Here is a 16,424-nt window from a genome sequence, read left to right as displayed (position 1 = left end):
ATGGAAAGCCTAACAAATAATCACTACACAACTGGAAGTTCTATATATAACCACCAGGAGGCACCAAACCTGTATCAAAATACAAATGTGTCTAAAAGTATACCCATGGTGGAAGGTCAGCCCTGATTTGGACACAGAGGCATGTTTGTGATTACATCACGTCTCTGTGTCCTTTCTTTACCGCTGCTGGGTCCACCTGGCCGCTGCACCCCACCCTCCCAAAATTGCTGACATGGAGAATGTCGACATTTGTGATACAAAAGAGGCGTCCTGTGTCTGAGTGACTCCTGCAGAATGCCCTCTCAGGTGTCAGGGACGCCTCTGCATTGAAAAAAAAAAAGTTTACAAGAGGAGCTACTGAGCATGTCCAAAGCTCAGGACCTCTTGTGCACTGCAGTCGGGCTTGCGCCTTGACCTCCAGAAGTACTTCCAGGGTCCTAGCCCTCTTGGATTGTTTTCTTTTCCCGGCGGCGAACGGAGCGGCGGGGAGCAGCATGAAGTAGCTCATCAGGATCAGGAAGATGAGCTGCATCAGGTAGTATGTTTGTATATTTTTTGTACACACCGCCTTAGGTTCTCTTTAAACCTTTTATTTTATTTTTGTGCTTTATTAACAACCTCCGGACCAGGCTGATTGAAATCTACACCGTTTAGAACTTGTTGTCCCTCCCAGGGCGTAGATTTCAATTACTGTGCTGCTTGGACCCGCTGTTACCGCTGATCACGCTTCTCTACTGCTGCTGTAACCCACTCGCTCTGCCGCTGCTATGACAGCAGAGCTCCGTGAGCTGATGAGGAACAGATTTCTTTGGCTCCTGACTCTGTGATCACTAGGAGCCGATGAAATCTGCTCCTGACCAGCTCACGGAGCTCTGCTTTCATTGGGAAGGGGAGTGGGCTTCAGCGAAAAAAAGACAGGGGTCTGTGCAGCGGGACGTTGGTGAGCCCCGTTTTTTTTTTTTTTTCTTTAAGGGACCAGAGATTTCTTGTACTCAAGTGGTTAAATATATACTGTATAAAAACTTCAACAAAAACCAATACAAAACCTTAAAGAAGTGGGGTAAATACTATTGCAAGACATGGACCATATGAGTAATGTAGAGGTAGTGAATATACACAGTGAGATGTGAAAGTTTGGGCAACCTTGTTAATCGTCATGATTTTCCTGTAAATCGTTGGTAATTACAATAAAATGGCAGTTAAATATATCATATAGGAGACACACACAGTGATATTTGAGAAGTGAAATTACGTTTTTATTGGATTTACAAAGTGTGCAATAATTGTTTAAACATGAAGCAGGTGCATAAAATTGGGCACCACAAAAAAGAAATGAAATCAATATTTAGTAGATCCTCCTTTTACAAAAATTACAGCCTCTAAACGCTTCCTGTAGGTTCCAATTAGAGTCTGGATTCTGGTTAAAGGTATTTTGGACCATTCCTATCTCTAGTTCATTCAGGTTTGATGGCTTCCGAGCATGGACAGCTCTCTTTAACTCTCACCAGATTTTCAATTATATTCAGGTCTGGGGACTGAGATGGCCAATCCAGAACATTGTATTTGTTCCTCTGCATGAATGCCTTAGTGGATTTTGAGCAGTGTTTAGGGTCGTTGTTTTGTTGAAAGATCCATCCCCCACACAGCTTCAGCTTTGTGACCTGGACATTGGTCTCCAGAATCTGCTGATGCTGAGTGGAATCCATGCGTCCCTCAACTTTGACAAATTCCCAGTCCCTGCTCTGGCCACACAGCCCTAAGCATGATGGAACGACCACCATATTTTACTGTAGGTAGCAGGTGTTTTCCTTGGAATGCTGTGTTCTTTTTCCTCCATGCATAACGCCCCTTGCTATGCCCAAATAATTCAATTTTAGTTTAATCAGTCCACAGCACCGTATTGCAAAATGAAGTTGACTTGTCCAAATGTGCTTTAGCACAGGGGTCCCCAGCCACCGGGCCTGGCCTCTCTCTCCTCTCTCCCCCGCAGCCGCCGCTCCTGTTACCTTATGAGCTGGCGGCCGCTTCCTCCCTTATATTCCCTGGTGGTCCCTCTTCTTTGCAGCATCTTCTATAACAGCAGCGCGTCCCACGGCTCTGCTGTAATGAAGGGAAGGAAGCGGGACAGTGGTTCCCATGGTAGCGGCGATGTATGTCCCCGCTACAGGAATCCACTGTCCCGCTTCCTTCCTCTTTACAGCAGCCGCGGGACGCGCTGTTGTTATAGCAGGTGCTGCAAAGAGGAGAAGGGACCACCAGTGAATATGAGAGGAAGCAGCCACCAGCTCATAAGGTAACAACAGGAGCGGTGGGGGGAGAGGGCACTCAGGGCACATATTCTAACGACACTGGTGTAACTATACTAGCTATACTGGGCTAATTATACTAGCTTTACTGGGGTAACTACTAGCTATACTAGGGTAACTATACTCCTTATACAGGGGCAACTGTATTAGCTACCCATACTAGGGGCAACTATACCTAGATGCCTACTTACCTATAGACTACACTCCATATCGGGGGGGGGCTACCGCCACTAACCACGATTCCCCCATTAGGGATCACTGAACTTACCAAGCCAATCTGAGTTCCAATAATTGGTTCTAAAGGTTTTGAAATCGATAAAATGACGACAATGCCCAAATTTATGCACCTGCCTAATTTTATTTAAACAATTATTGCACACTTTCTGTAAATCCAATAAACTTCATTTCACTTCTCAAATATCACTGTGTGTCTCCTATATGATATATTTAACTGACATTTTTTATAGTAACCAACGATTTATACAGGAAAATCATGACAATTAACAAGGTTGCCCAAACTTTTGCATCCCACTGTAGTTGAGTATTGACGTGTGTACCAGAGAGTCTATAAACATGTAATGTTCAGTGTCAAAGTCCATACATCCAATATGCAAAAAAACAAATACTATAAACACATTTGGAAATCATTTGGAAAGAAATGGCTGGCACATTTAATAAAAGTCCATAAGCCAAAGAACATCTGTATAGACATTTTGTTTAGCAGGAGGGCTTGATCTAAACTGGGTCTCCAGTGAAGTGTAATGGTACTCACAGTTCCCAGGGTACTATCTAAGGAGTTGAGGGAAATTGCCAGCTGTAGTTAGTTCATATACTGTATAATGCATCCAAAAAGTATTCACAATGCATCACTTTTTCCCATATTTTATGTTTCAGCCTTATTCCAAAATTGATTAAATTATTTTTTCCTTAATTCTACACACAACACCCCATAATGACAATGTGAAAAAAGTTTACTTGAGGCTTTGGCAAATTTATTAATATAAAAAACTGAGAAATCACATGTTCAGAAGTATTTAGAGCCTTTGCTCAATACTGTTGATCCCTTGGCAGTACAGGCTCAATTCTTTTTGAATATTATGCCACAGGCTTTGGCATGCCTATCCTTGACCAGTTTTCCCCCATTCTGCTTTGCAGCACCTCTCAAGCTCCGTTAGGTTGGATGGGAAATGTTAGTGCACCACCATTTTAAGATCTCTCCAGAGATGTTATACAATACAATAATACAATAACATTTCTATAGCGCTTTTCTCCCATAGGACTCAAAGCGCTTAGGCTCTCTCAGATTCAGTAATTAGTAGGATGAAGTATTCACACAACAAAAGTTATATTTCTGCAAATGCCAGACTGAACAGGTGGGTTTTCAGTCTGGATTTAAACACGTCCAGGGATGGGGCTGTCCTGATCTGTTGAGGTAAGAAGTTCCAAAACGTAGGGGCAGCATGACAGAAGGCTCTGGGACCAAAAGTTTCCAAGTGGACTCTGGGTATGACTAGATTATTAGAACCTGTGGATCTGAGAATGCGGGGATTGCTACGCAGCTGTAACATATCTTTCATGTATCCAGGGCCTAGATTATTCAGGGATTTAAATGTCAGTAGGCCGATCTTGAATAGGACCCTCCATTCTATAGGTAGCCAGTGAAGGGAATGCAGGACTGGCATTATGTGGCAGTGACGGGGTTGGTTGGTTAGCAGTCTGGCAGCAGTATTCTGTATCAGCTGTAGGCGGTACAAGACCTTTTTTGGAAGGCCAGTGTAGAGAGCATTGCAGTAGTCCAGTCGGGATGTGATGAAGGCGTGGACTAAGGTTGGCAGATCTTCTGGGGGTAGGAGGCGCTTGATTTTTGCAATGTTCTTCAGGTGAAAATAGGATGATTTCACCACAGCAGAGATTTGAGTTCTGAAGTTTAAATCCCCATCAATTAGAACTCCCAGGCTACGCACATGATCAGAGCTGCGTAGATCCGTGCCTCCTATTCCCAGTGGTGAAGACTGCAAGTTAAGTTGTTTTGTTATCATGCTCTGCCCTCCAATCAGAAGGACTTTAGTTTTGTCTGCATTTAGTTTCAGCCAGTTGTCATTCATCCATTGCTGTAGTTCACGTAAGCAGGCGTTTATAGTTAGAGTTGGGTCTGTCACACCAGGCTTGAAGGAAAGATATAGTTGGGTGTCGTCTGCATAGCAGTGGTATGTCAGACCATGTTTTTGGATTAGTTTTCCCAACGGTAGCATGTAAATCGTGAAAAGCAGGGGAGAGAGGATTGAGCCCTGGGGCACCCCATACTTAAGTGTTACAGGGGTGGACAGGAAGGGCCCCATAGACACTTTGTGGGTTCTGCCACTCAAGAAGGATTGGAACCACTGAAGTACTATGCCATCAATGCCGCAGTATTCCTGTAGCCTGTTTATCAAGATGTCATGGTCAACTGTGTCAAAGGCTGCAGAAAGGTCTAGCAGTATGAGGATCGAGCACTCTCCTCTGTCTCTTGCCATGAGCAGGTGGTTGCATATTTGGATGAGGGCAGTTTCAGTGCTGTGGTGTTTCCTGAAGCCAGACTGGAATGGGTCATAACTGTTATTTTGTAGAATTCTGGCTTCTAGCTGGAGGTATACAGCTTTTTCAATTAGCTTGCCCAGAAAGGGAAGGTTAGAGACAGGTCTGTAGCTGGTCATTGCATCTGGGTCCAGGGAGGGTTTTTTGAGGAGAGGCCTGATGATTGCTTCCTTCAGTAAAGCAGGAAATATCCCTGATTGTAAGGAACAGTTAACAATTTTGAGGAATACCGGTACGAACAGGTCGGGGCAGTTCAACATGAACTGTGTTGGGCCAGGATCCAGGTCACAGGTAGTTAGGCGGACGTGAAGGAGGATGCTTGATGTGACTTCTTCATCAATTTCTTTGAAGTTTGACCAAGGTGTTACGTTGTCTCTGCTAATGGTCTTCGGTGCTATATTAGGCTCAGATGCTGTAAGTTGGATGGCGGACCTTATAGCGGAGACTTTGTCTGTGAAGAAATGGGCAAATTGGTCACAGAGGTCCTTTGAAGACTCGATATTAAGTTTTTGACATGCTGGGTTGCAGAGTTTTTCCACTGTGCGGAACAGTTGGGCTGGTTTGTTAACTGCATTTGCAATCTCTTGTGATAGAAAGGATGATTTTTTTCCCGTGATTACCTTTTGGTAGCTCTTCAAGTGGAAGATTAAGGCATGTTTGTCTTCTGGGGACTGAGATTTGCGCCACAGCCTCTCAAGTTTTCGGCCTTGTCTTTTCAGCTCTTTTATAGCGGTATCAAACCACTGTGCATGATGGTGTGGAGTAAGATATTTGGTGCGCAGAGGAGCAATGGTCTCAAAGGTGGAGGACACACATTTGTTGTATTTAAACACCAGAGTATCAGGGTCCAAGCTGGAGTCAGTCAATTCATCAAAGCTAAGGTTATCTTGGATATGTTGAGGTGTTAGCCCTTTTAAGCGGCGATATTTTATTTGATTCTTGACCTGGTGTTTGACGGCTGGTATTGAGAGGGAGAAGTGGATAGTGTGATGGTCTGACCAGGCAACAGGATTAATTTCCACATTGGCTATTGACAGCCCAGTATGGAATATAAGGTCCAGAGTATGACCTTTCCTGTGAGTAGCAGAGCTGATTGATTGGAGGAAGCCCAGTTCATGTAAGGCACGAGGTAGCGCTTTTCCAAATTGTGAAGAGGAGTCGTCCACCCATGTATTGAAATCTCCAAGAACAATCCATCTGGGGTGTTCCAGTGTTAGGTTGCATGGGAGGTCTACAAGTTCCTCAAGGAAGTCTGAGTATTTTTCTGGTGGGCGGTAGATCAGCAATATGTTAATGTTTTCCTCAGCTGAAAGTTGCACCCCCAAGCATTCAAACGAGTTGGTAGGACCTACAGTAAGTGGTCTGATTTTCAAAGCTGATCTAAAGCAAAGTGCAACCCCTCCTCCCCTGCGTTCTTTCCTGTTGCAGTATATCACGGAATAGTTTGTTGGCACAAGTTTGGGCTCTGACTGGGCCACTCAAGGATATTCAGAGTTGTCCTAAAGCCATTCCTTTTATACTTTGGCTGTGTGCTTAGGGTCATTGTTCTGCTGAGAGGTGAATAGTCGTCCCAGTCTGAGTTCAAGAGCACACTGGATCAGGTTTTCATCCAGGATGTCCCAGTACATTGTTGAAGTCATCTTTCCCTTTATCCTGACTAGTCTCCCAGTTCCTGCCACTGAAAAACATCCCCACAGCATGATGCTGCTATCACCATACTTCACTTTAGGTATGGTATTGGCCTGGTGATGAGCTGTGCCTGGTTTCCTCTAAGTCCACAGTGTGCGGCAAGCACCAATGGGGGAATAAAGTACAGACATGCTGAGACTCCTATGGTCTGTGCACATCAGACCATCCATATAACGAAATCCAAAGTCGAGTCAGCACCGTCTTAAGTAGAAAAAGATTTAGCTCTTTTATTAATTAAGCACTGCTGCTTGACATCATGCTATTCAATTAATAAAAGAGCTAAATCTTTTTCTACTTAAGACTGTGCTGACTCGACTTTGGATTTGGTTTCCTCTAAGTGACACCTGACATTCACACCAGAGAGCTCAATATGTGACTCATCAGAGCAGAGATTTTTGTTTCTCATGGCCTGCCTCCTTCAGGTGGCTATTGGCAATCTCCAGGCGGGCTGCCATGTGCCTTTTACTAAGGAGTGGCTTCCATCTGGCCACTCTACCATACAGGCCTGATTGGTGGATTGATGCAGAGATGGTTATCCTGCAAGGTTCTCCTCTCACCACAGAGGACCTCTGGAGCCCTGACAGAGTTTGGGTTCTTGGTCACTTCCCTGACTAAGGTCCATCTCCCCAATCGCTCAGTTTAGATTGCCAGCCAGCTCTAGGAAGAGACCTGGTGGTTTTGAACCTCTTCCACTTATGATGGATAATAGCTCATGTCAATGGTTCCTGTGATTGTAACAATCCCAGGCTCATCTAAAGGACAAGAGACCAGGAGCCCAATTGTGCAAAATTGTGTAATATTCGGAAAAGAAAAATAGTGTGTATATACTCCCGAAAGTGGGTTGCAAATCCTTGCAACCACAGTCCGAGCAGGTGGGAAATCAAACGACCCTGCTCTGTTTTTCAGGTCTGTAACAGGAACTGGTTGGTCGCTCTCCGAATGTTCTTTAGGACAAACTAAAAAAAAAAACTATCGACAACAAAGAGATATTACAAGGCACTTAAAGCAGGTGTGGAGGCACCTAATGCCTAAAACATAGGCTAATAAAGCTGTTGGTCTTCTTAACCGAGAGGTACCATATACAGTATACTCAAGTATGTCGCCCCCACCCCGCCCCAACCGTTACCTTTAAAAAAACCTGAAAAAATGATTGAATCATTTATAAGCTGGTGGTAGAAAAGGCAGCTACTGATGAGGACCTGAACTCATGCACTGGACAGAAGGAAAACCTAGAGAAATGCATCCTGTATGTGTTAAGAGTTTAGCCCGTCTAATTCCTCCTCATCTGTGTCTAATTACACATTGTAGTTTAATCTCTACCCTGTGTCACCTGACACGGCAGATAAGCCCATTTGAAAGCACAGGGTGTTAAAGTGTAACTGTCAGGCATAAAATCAAAAATCAATTCTTAATTTTTATCTGGTAAACAAGTAATACAGATGTTAATCAGGCAATCCAAAAGTTAAAATCACTATTACTTTTCTTGTTTATAAATGACCATTCCCCAGTTTACCTGACTTATATTTGGTACGTTGCCACACAAAGGAAGTTGCAGGGCATGCTGGGTTGTCTTTTTTTTTTTTTTGCCTCTTTATTTCCCCTCAGACTTAACTAATGTACAGAAGCAAAAAAAGAACAACCCAGCATGCCCTGCAACATCCTTTGTGCGGCAACGTACCAAATACAAATCAGGTAAACTGGGGAATGATCATTTATAAACAAGAAAAGTAATAGAGATTTTAACTTTTGGATTGCCTGGTTAGCATCTTTATTACTTGTTTACCAGATAAAAATAAAGAATTGATTTTTGATTTTATGCCAGACAGTTACGCTTTAACAACAATGTCTGCTTCCATAAACGCAGGAAGTAGGCACCACTAAAGGGCAGCATAACAATGATACTAGGAAAAACAGCTACAAAGGACTCCTTGCCAACTGCTGAGTGTCCAGAGCTCCGAGCCACTGACAGCGGGGGAGAGCGGCATGAGAGGGCAGAGGAGGAGCGGAGACAGTGCGGTAGAAGCACGGTTTATGTTAACCAAGGCCCGGGCAGCAGCCAGCAGGTGAGGGCAATGCGGCCAAGCCTCACTACACGAGCTTCTCACCATTGCTACTGTTGTATACATGTTGTTCTACTCGGGCAGGATGGCGACACACAGGCCGCAAATCTGCGTTTATTAAAAAGCCCACCATTCAGCTCCACTCTTCCAATGCTGTGTAGGTGCACTCTCGGGGACTTGCAATTTAGTAGGACTCGAATATAAGCCGAGACCCCCTCTTTTGGGCCACCTTTTTCTTCCCAAAAACTCAGCTTATACTAGAGTATATACGGTAATCTTACCTCTTGAAGAATTTGGATAATGTCTCTTGAAAAAAAGTTTTCATTTGAGCTCATAAAATTGACAATGCGTTTCATGCTACTTGCCCGCTTCCTCAGGTGCGTGAAAAAACAGGTGTCTTAACTGCTATGGCTCTGTTCATGCTTGCTAAACAGCCATAGCAGTTAAGGCACCTTAAAACGCGTTGCCATTTTTATGTATTCAGAAGACCCTTTTTTCAATAGACTGGTCCAAATGAGGTAATATTACCTCTGTTTTATAAGATAAGCAGCTTTATTAGTCTTTTTGCATTGAGCGTCTCCGCTGTCTCTGTTTTAAGTGACTTCCTGTCTCGGTGGGCTTCAGTCAATTCCTTTTGACTTCATGCTTAGTTTGTGCTCTGACATAAACTTTCAACTGTGGGACCTTATCTAGACTGGTGTGTGCCTTTCCAAATCATGTCCATTCAACTGAATTTAACACAGGTGGACTTCAATTAAGCTGCATAAATATCTCAAGGGCTATCAGGGGAAACGGGATGCACCTTAGCTCAAATTTGAGCTTCATGGCAAAGGCTGTGAATACCTACACTTGATTTCTAAATTTTTATTTTTTATTTTTTTATAAATTTGCTAAAACCTTAAGTAAACTTTTTTTTCACCTTGTCATGGGGTGCTGTGTCCAGAATTCTAAGTAAAAAAAAATGATTTTAATCCGTTCTGGCATAAGAATGAAAGCGTTGCGCTGTGAATACTTTCCAGATGCACTGTAAGTCAAGCGTTGCCCTATAATAACAATAACAATATTTTTGTAGCGCTTTTCTCCCTGGGGACTCAAAGCGCTGTGACCCTGCATTATGCAGTCTCAAAGGCTAGGGAGAAGAGGTGTCCAGAGAAGGAGCCTTTCGTACTGATTGTGGAAGTGAGTTCCATAGAGTAGGGGCTGCATAGGAAAAGGCCCGAGCACCAAATGTTAGGTGTATCCTGGGAATAACCAGCTTCATCTTGTTGGCAGAGCGAAGGGTGCGTGGAGGGGCATAAAGTTCCAATAGATCTGCTATGTACTTGGGTTCCATGTGGTTTAGAGCCTTGAATGTCAGCAGGCAAATCTTAAAATTGATTCTCCATTTTACTGGCAACCAGTGAAGAGTTTGCAGTACTGGGGTGATGTGTGAGCTGCGGGGGGCATTGGCTAGGAGTCTGGCTGCAGCATTCTGTACTAGTTGTAAGGGGCGCAGAACCTTATCTGTAGATCCGATGAACAGGGCGTTGCAGTAGTCTAGGCGGGAGGATACAAATGCATGAACCAGGGCAGGTAGGTCTTCAGCTGGGATAAGGAGTTTGATTTTCGCTATATTTCTTAGATGGAAGGAGGAAGACTTTACGACAGCTGATACCTGCTGTCTGAGTTTTAGATTTCCATCCAGAATCACCCCAAGATTTTGCACAGAGTCTTTATACTGCACAGTATCTCCCCCAATTGCTAGTTTGAGGTGGTGAGCGTTTTGAACTTTATCCATCATGTGTGGACCACCTACCACCAACACCTCTCTTTTGTCAGTTCAGCCTCAGCCAGCTGGTGTTCATCCAATTTTGTAAATCCACTAGACACGCATTTATGGATGCTGATGGGTCTTGGGTGCCAGGCTTGAAGGACAGATACAGTTGTGTGTCATCTGCATAACAATGGTATCCTAGGCCATAGTTCTGGATTATTTTGCCCAGTGGGAGCATGTAGACTGCAAAGAGTAATGGTGATAGTACAGAACACTGTGGAACTCCATAGGCAAGTGGCACTGGATTAGAGTAGTGTTTGCCCAGACATACTAGCGGTGTCCTGCCAGATAGGAAGGTCTGAAACCAGCTAAGAACAGTACCCCTTAGGCCACAGTAATTCTTCAGTCACTGCATTAGTATTTCATGATCCACAGTATCAAATGCTGCAGACAAGTCGAGAAGAATCAGAATTGAGCTTATATTCTTGCAAGGGTGATTGTGCCATATGAGGAAGAGCCCCCTGCAAGATATAACATCCTCCCTGTTAAATGTTGAAAATAACCAAAAAGTCTTAACATTTCGCTGGGTGAACCCCAACTTTATCAAGGACTTGCACAAGAAGCAAGTCAACCCACCACAGACTAGACACATGAAATTTTACTTTTAATCACATATACTCTGTTACCACCAAACCACAGCTTCATTGGATCTAGCTAATAAAAATGTCTTGACTGTCTTGCTGATCATATGCCTAATACTTTTAGCCTAAACCAGCATGTGAATCAGGTGTTCTGATTGAAGTCTGACAAGATTAGCCACATGCTTGTTTCTGGTGTGTGTGTTGCACTACTGATAACTGAAAGATCAGCAGGACTGCTAGGCAACTGGTATTGTTTGAGGAAATCCCCTCAGGTTCCTTCTGGGCAGAACACTGGTACATTTTGGTTTCTTACTCAGCTTGAGCTTTGAACGTGTGTGATGCAGGTTTTCATAATTTTGTATAAAAACCATAAAGAATTGGCTCTTTGGTGCATGTTGGTATAAACATATAAATTTTATTGAAACATTAAAAATGTATATTATCGAAGCATTATAACTCACAACCAATCTCACCCTTCAAAATGCTAAAATTGTGTGTGTCCCATCAAACACCAGATCAAGACAGTGTGATTCCAGTCCACACTGGAAAAAGTCCTATGCGGGCAGTGTTCGCCTTGTTGCCCAGGTAAATTTAAGATTGCTATACATAATTTGTCATGCATTTGTTTAAATTGTTTTACTTGTGGGACCTCGCCCCTGTTCCTTTTCTGCCCGGGGATCCCTGGGGGGGGGGGGGTTATTTTCCGCATACGTTTTTCAGTTGCTTTGCGCTCTGTGGACTTACGGTTTCTTGTTATTCCGACAGAGCGCAGAGTGTAGAGATGTATTATGCGCTTTTTGTGTTGTGGTGTACGCGTATTCACATGCTTGCGCTGTTGCGTATTTTTGCATGCCTACGCGTTTTTGCATGCATGCGCTGGTTGTTGCGTAGTTATGTACGCATGTTCTTTGTGACTTGATTGATTGTTGGAGGATGGGCTGGAAGTGGAGGGGCAGTCCTTTAAATAAATAAAAAAATATATATATATATATATATATATATATATATATATATATATATATATATATATATATATATATATATAGTGTGTTGTGACAAACTGCTTTTCGGGGTACTGATTCCTGATGTGGCCATTGGCAATGGCGAAACATGTTGAATAGGGGTACCTTACTGTGAGCCCACATCACCAGAGGATTTACACATTTGTTCTGCCACTGGAACTGCAACACTTTCTGGACTGCCTATATTACTTGCACATGAAGTGGTAACTATGCTCACTATCCTGCATTGCTTTCTACCTTCTGTTGCTACAATTGGCTTGTTGCCCACTTGCATCTAGACTGTTTGCACACTGGTCTTTCTGGATTTCTGACACCGTACATGCATATGGAGTGATATTACTGCCCAACTTCTGTTATGTCTCTTGCCTATTCCACTAAAGCAATTTGAATGTGCATTTGCATCTCAACTGTCTGCATGGTTACCTATGCTGAGTCCTTTGATATCCTCTATGAACTGTGACATTGTACAGCACTTGATTGCAGCCTTTATTCACCCCTTTTTTACGGATCTACCGTCTGGCTGTGTGTTGGTGGGAATCTGCAACTGGGATCTCACTATATTCTCATTGACCACCTGTGCGTATACTGGATTTACTTGTCAATTGCGTCTGAGGATCTATGTTTCACCTTCAACTGGGACTTGTCTGCGATTGGAATTAGTCCTATGGGTGCATTTAGCAGCTTGCATTGAATAATTAACATTGCTTTTGTTAAGGTGCAAACATTCGTCTGGATGAATTTGCATGCAGTTGTGCTTTTTCAACATATGTGCAATCTGGGCGGCAGCCATTTTTCAGTCTGCACTTCAGCCACACGGTCTTTACTTGGTGTTCGTTGGGACTCACGCAATTTTAGCATTTTGAAGGGTGAGCTTTGTTGTGATTTATGATGCTTCGATAATTTATACACTTTTAATGTTTCAATAAAATTTATAGGCTTATACCGACTTGCAAGAGCCAATTCTTTCTTTATGGTTTTTAAATTCTATATTATTGGCATGTTATGTCGCGTACTATTTATATTTGATGGTGTTATCTGCTGTTTAGCAGTTTTGCATATTTAGGCTTTGGTACTTCTTTTTCATAATGTTAGTCGTGGATCTGGCGTAGCATCAACACAGAGCCACAACCATCGCCAGTGGAGAAGGATGTTGCTGGTGTAGACACAAGGCCAGGTTTAAACATTTTTAGGAAAGTCAAAACTATTTGGAAAAATGTCTGTTTTATTATACAATGCCAAAAGAACCTTTCAAAGAGGATGTTTTACAAGAGTCCTTTAACTAGTTGCTGCAAAATGGACGAATATGTGTCCAGTTTGTAGCTCGTTCTGGCAAACAAGACGTACAGGCACATCCTGTCAATCAGCGGCAGCTGCACACACGTGCTTCCGCTGCTCATTCATGGCTGGACTTGGCAGTGATTGGTGAATAGGAACGTGTTCCCAAAGCCAATCAAAATTCCTGTGCATAAATAAGCATGGCTTCAGCTATGTTCATTCATTAAAAAGTATAGTAAAGCCATCTACAAACACTTCCTGTGGAAGTAGGATAAAGTGTGTAGCGACATGTAGTGGAAAAAAGTGAAATAAAAATGAAAAACATCTATAGATATTAACTCTCTTCTTCCTCCTCCCCCATTGTTACCCCAAAAAAGTGGCAGCATTTCAAAAATAAATACTTAAATGGTTACCTTAGAGACTCAGCTTGTTATGTCATGAGGGTATATTACTGTTATTTTTGCAAATAATGGCTTTTAATTATAATGGGGTACATTGGCAAGACAAACACTAAACAGAAAAAATACACTTCCGAATAATTGTAGCCATATATTGTACTAGAAACAGAATTTAAATGTTGTAATAGCCAGGACAAATGGTCAAATAAAATGTGTGGGTTTTATGTACAGTAGCATTGTTTATTTTAAAACTATAGGGCAGTGTTTCTCAAACCAGTCCTTGTGACTCCCCAACAGTGCATGTTTTGCAGGCAACCTCACCCATTCACAGGTGAGGTAAATGGTGTCTCAGCTAGGTGGAGTCCATTTAGCTGAGACACTAATTACCTCACCTGTGCATAGGTGAGGTTGCCTGCAAAACATGCACTGTTGGGGAGTCAGGAGGACAGGTTTGATAAACACTGCTATAGGGGATGGAGTAGGAGAAATGGTACATATGTTTTTCCCTTTGCATAGAAAATAAAGTAATTACTGAAACCAAGTATCGCCCACAAAAAGCCTAATTTGTGACGAAAAAAAATATATAAATCATTTGGATGTGTTAAGCATTGATAGTTTTGGCCAAATGAATGGGAGGAGCACTGAAAGGTGAAGATGGCTCTTAGCGGGAAGGGTAGTGAAGTCGCTGGAGATCATCACCTGCAGTAGCCATGATTAGATAACTACAGATAATGAATCAGATGTACATTTTTCTGAGCTTATGCAAATTTATTGCATTGCATAGATCAGCTCCACCTATGACCAATAGTAATCCTTGTACCATTGGAACTGAATCCAACTTCAAGAAATGTCCATGAACGCTTGACCATACAGAAATGATATGCATTTATTGTGCTCGTAAAATGTTTTTAACTTTTATCCATCTTTTATCTTTGTATTTGTGTCTCTATCTAGGTTGTATCCGCATATTTTGTTTTTATTGTTTAAAGATTCTATGCTGTTTACAAGATTTTTTTCTTTTACAGTGTTACATTAGCAATATATTACCACATAAAAAACAGGTATGAAAAACTTTTCCTTTTCTTTTTTTTTTTTTTTTTTTAATAGATGTACAGAACAGTTTGTGTTAGCAATTGTGATACCTACAAAAAAAACAAAACAAAACCCAGAAGCCCATTTTTTTTAAATATCAGCAAAGGTGAAAAATCCCAGGCCAGTGAATGCATAGTGGAAAGGTGGGGATATCCACCATTTCCCTGACCATTCCGCATCATCAGGTTTTACAAATGTATTTCTAGCTGGATGATTGCAAATGTGAATACTTCCCATCAGACAAATGTCACCCTAACCCCTCACAGCAAAACATTGCCTGAATTTCCTTCAAACCATTACAGTGGTGCCATTAGCAGAGCATTGTGCTTCACCATTTCTAGCCACAAGATGCCAAAAGGTCCTCCTTTCATGTATAACATAAAATGGAAGTCATCGACAAATGCTAAAAACATTGATGCAGAGTGCTAAATTATGTGCTGAAAGATCTGTGAATGGAACCTCAAATTGTTAGGCTACTGTTTAAAAGTTCTATAATAATGACTAGTGGATAAATAGTAACAGACCCATACCATGTATTTACTCATTCTGTAGTTTGAGACTGATGTGCCATGGGATAGTGGTTGCTGCCTCTGCATTCACTTAGTCTCTACACACTACAGGATTCGTAAATAATACCCGATGCTGTAACCTGTGTAAATGATAATATGAATGTCTTCTGAATTTCATATGCTAAATGTTGTACATGTTGTGGTCTGTTAACCGGTTCATTCGCCTATAACTTTATTGCTACTTATCACAATGAATTGATCTATATCTTGTTTTTTCCGCCACCAATTAGGCTTTCTTTGGGGGGTACATTTTGCTAAAAGCCACTTTACTGTAATTGCATTTTAACAGGAAGAATAAGAAAAAAACAGAAAAAAATTCATTATTTCTCAGTTTTTGGCCATTATAGTTTGAAATTAATATACGCTACTGTAATTAAAACGCATGTATTTTATTTGCCCATATGTCCCGGTTCTTACACCGTTTAAACGATGTCCCTATCACAATTTATGGTGCCGATATTTCATTTAGAAATAAAGGTGCATTTTTTCAATTTGCGTCCATCCCTATTTATAAGCTTATAATTTTAAATAATATAATAACATATTCTCTTGACATGCATAATTAAAAAGTTCAGACCCTTGGGTAACTATTTATGATGTTTTTGTTTTTTTTAATTGTATTTTTTTTTAATCAAATAAAGTGTATGTGGGTAATTTTTGGTGTGGGAGGGAAACTGCTAATTTTAAATGTAAAATATTTTTTTTTAATCAAAAATGTATGTGGGTGCAGTTTACTATTTGGCCACAAGATGGCCACAGTGAAAAAAGTAACTAGGAACTAAAATGCTGGGGAAAAGTTTCCTGGGGGCAGAAATACCGCGCTCTCTGGAGAGAAAGTGTCGGTATTTCTGCGGGGAAGTTAGATCGGTGAATGGGAATTATATTCCCATTCACTGATCGGGGGGCGGGCGGCGGGATCGCGCGCACCACGCAGGGAAAACAGCAGTGCCTATCTGGACGAGGAAACTCGTCCAGATAGGCCGAACTGGTTGAAACTTCCAAGCCTTGGTAATCCTGAGTGAGGGCTCTTCACGCTAGGAGCTGA

The 16,424-nt window shown here is 42.0% G+C and overlaps 1 protein-coding gene across 4 annotated transcripts in view; it reads left to right on the top strand.

Moving 5' to 3' along the window:
- Positions 1-16,424, top strand: part of CCNYL1 (cyclin Y like 1) — a 204,327-nt gene that overhangs the window by 122,731 nt on the left and 65,172 nt on the right. For all 4 annotated transcript variants that reach the window (XM_068244967.1, XM_068244968.1, XM_068244966.1 and 1 more), the window contains one exon: positions 14,744-14,779. In XM_068244967.1, coding sequence (XP_068101068.1) covers positions 14,744-14,779 — 36 coding nt within the window. The remainder of the gene's footprint in view (positions 1-14,743; positions 14,780-16,424) is intronic.

This window comes from Hyperolius riggenbachi, chromosome 7 (assembly GCF_040937935.1).
Source record: "Hyperolius riggenbachi isolate aHypRig1 chromosome 7, aHypRig1.pri, whole genome shotgun sequence".
NCBI lineage: Eukaryota > Metazoa > Chordata > Amphibia > Anura > Hyperoliidae > Hyperolius > Hyperolius riggenbachi.
This window is presented reverse-complemented; position numbering and strand designations above follow the sequence as displayed.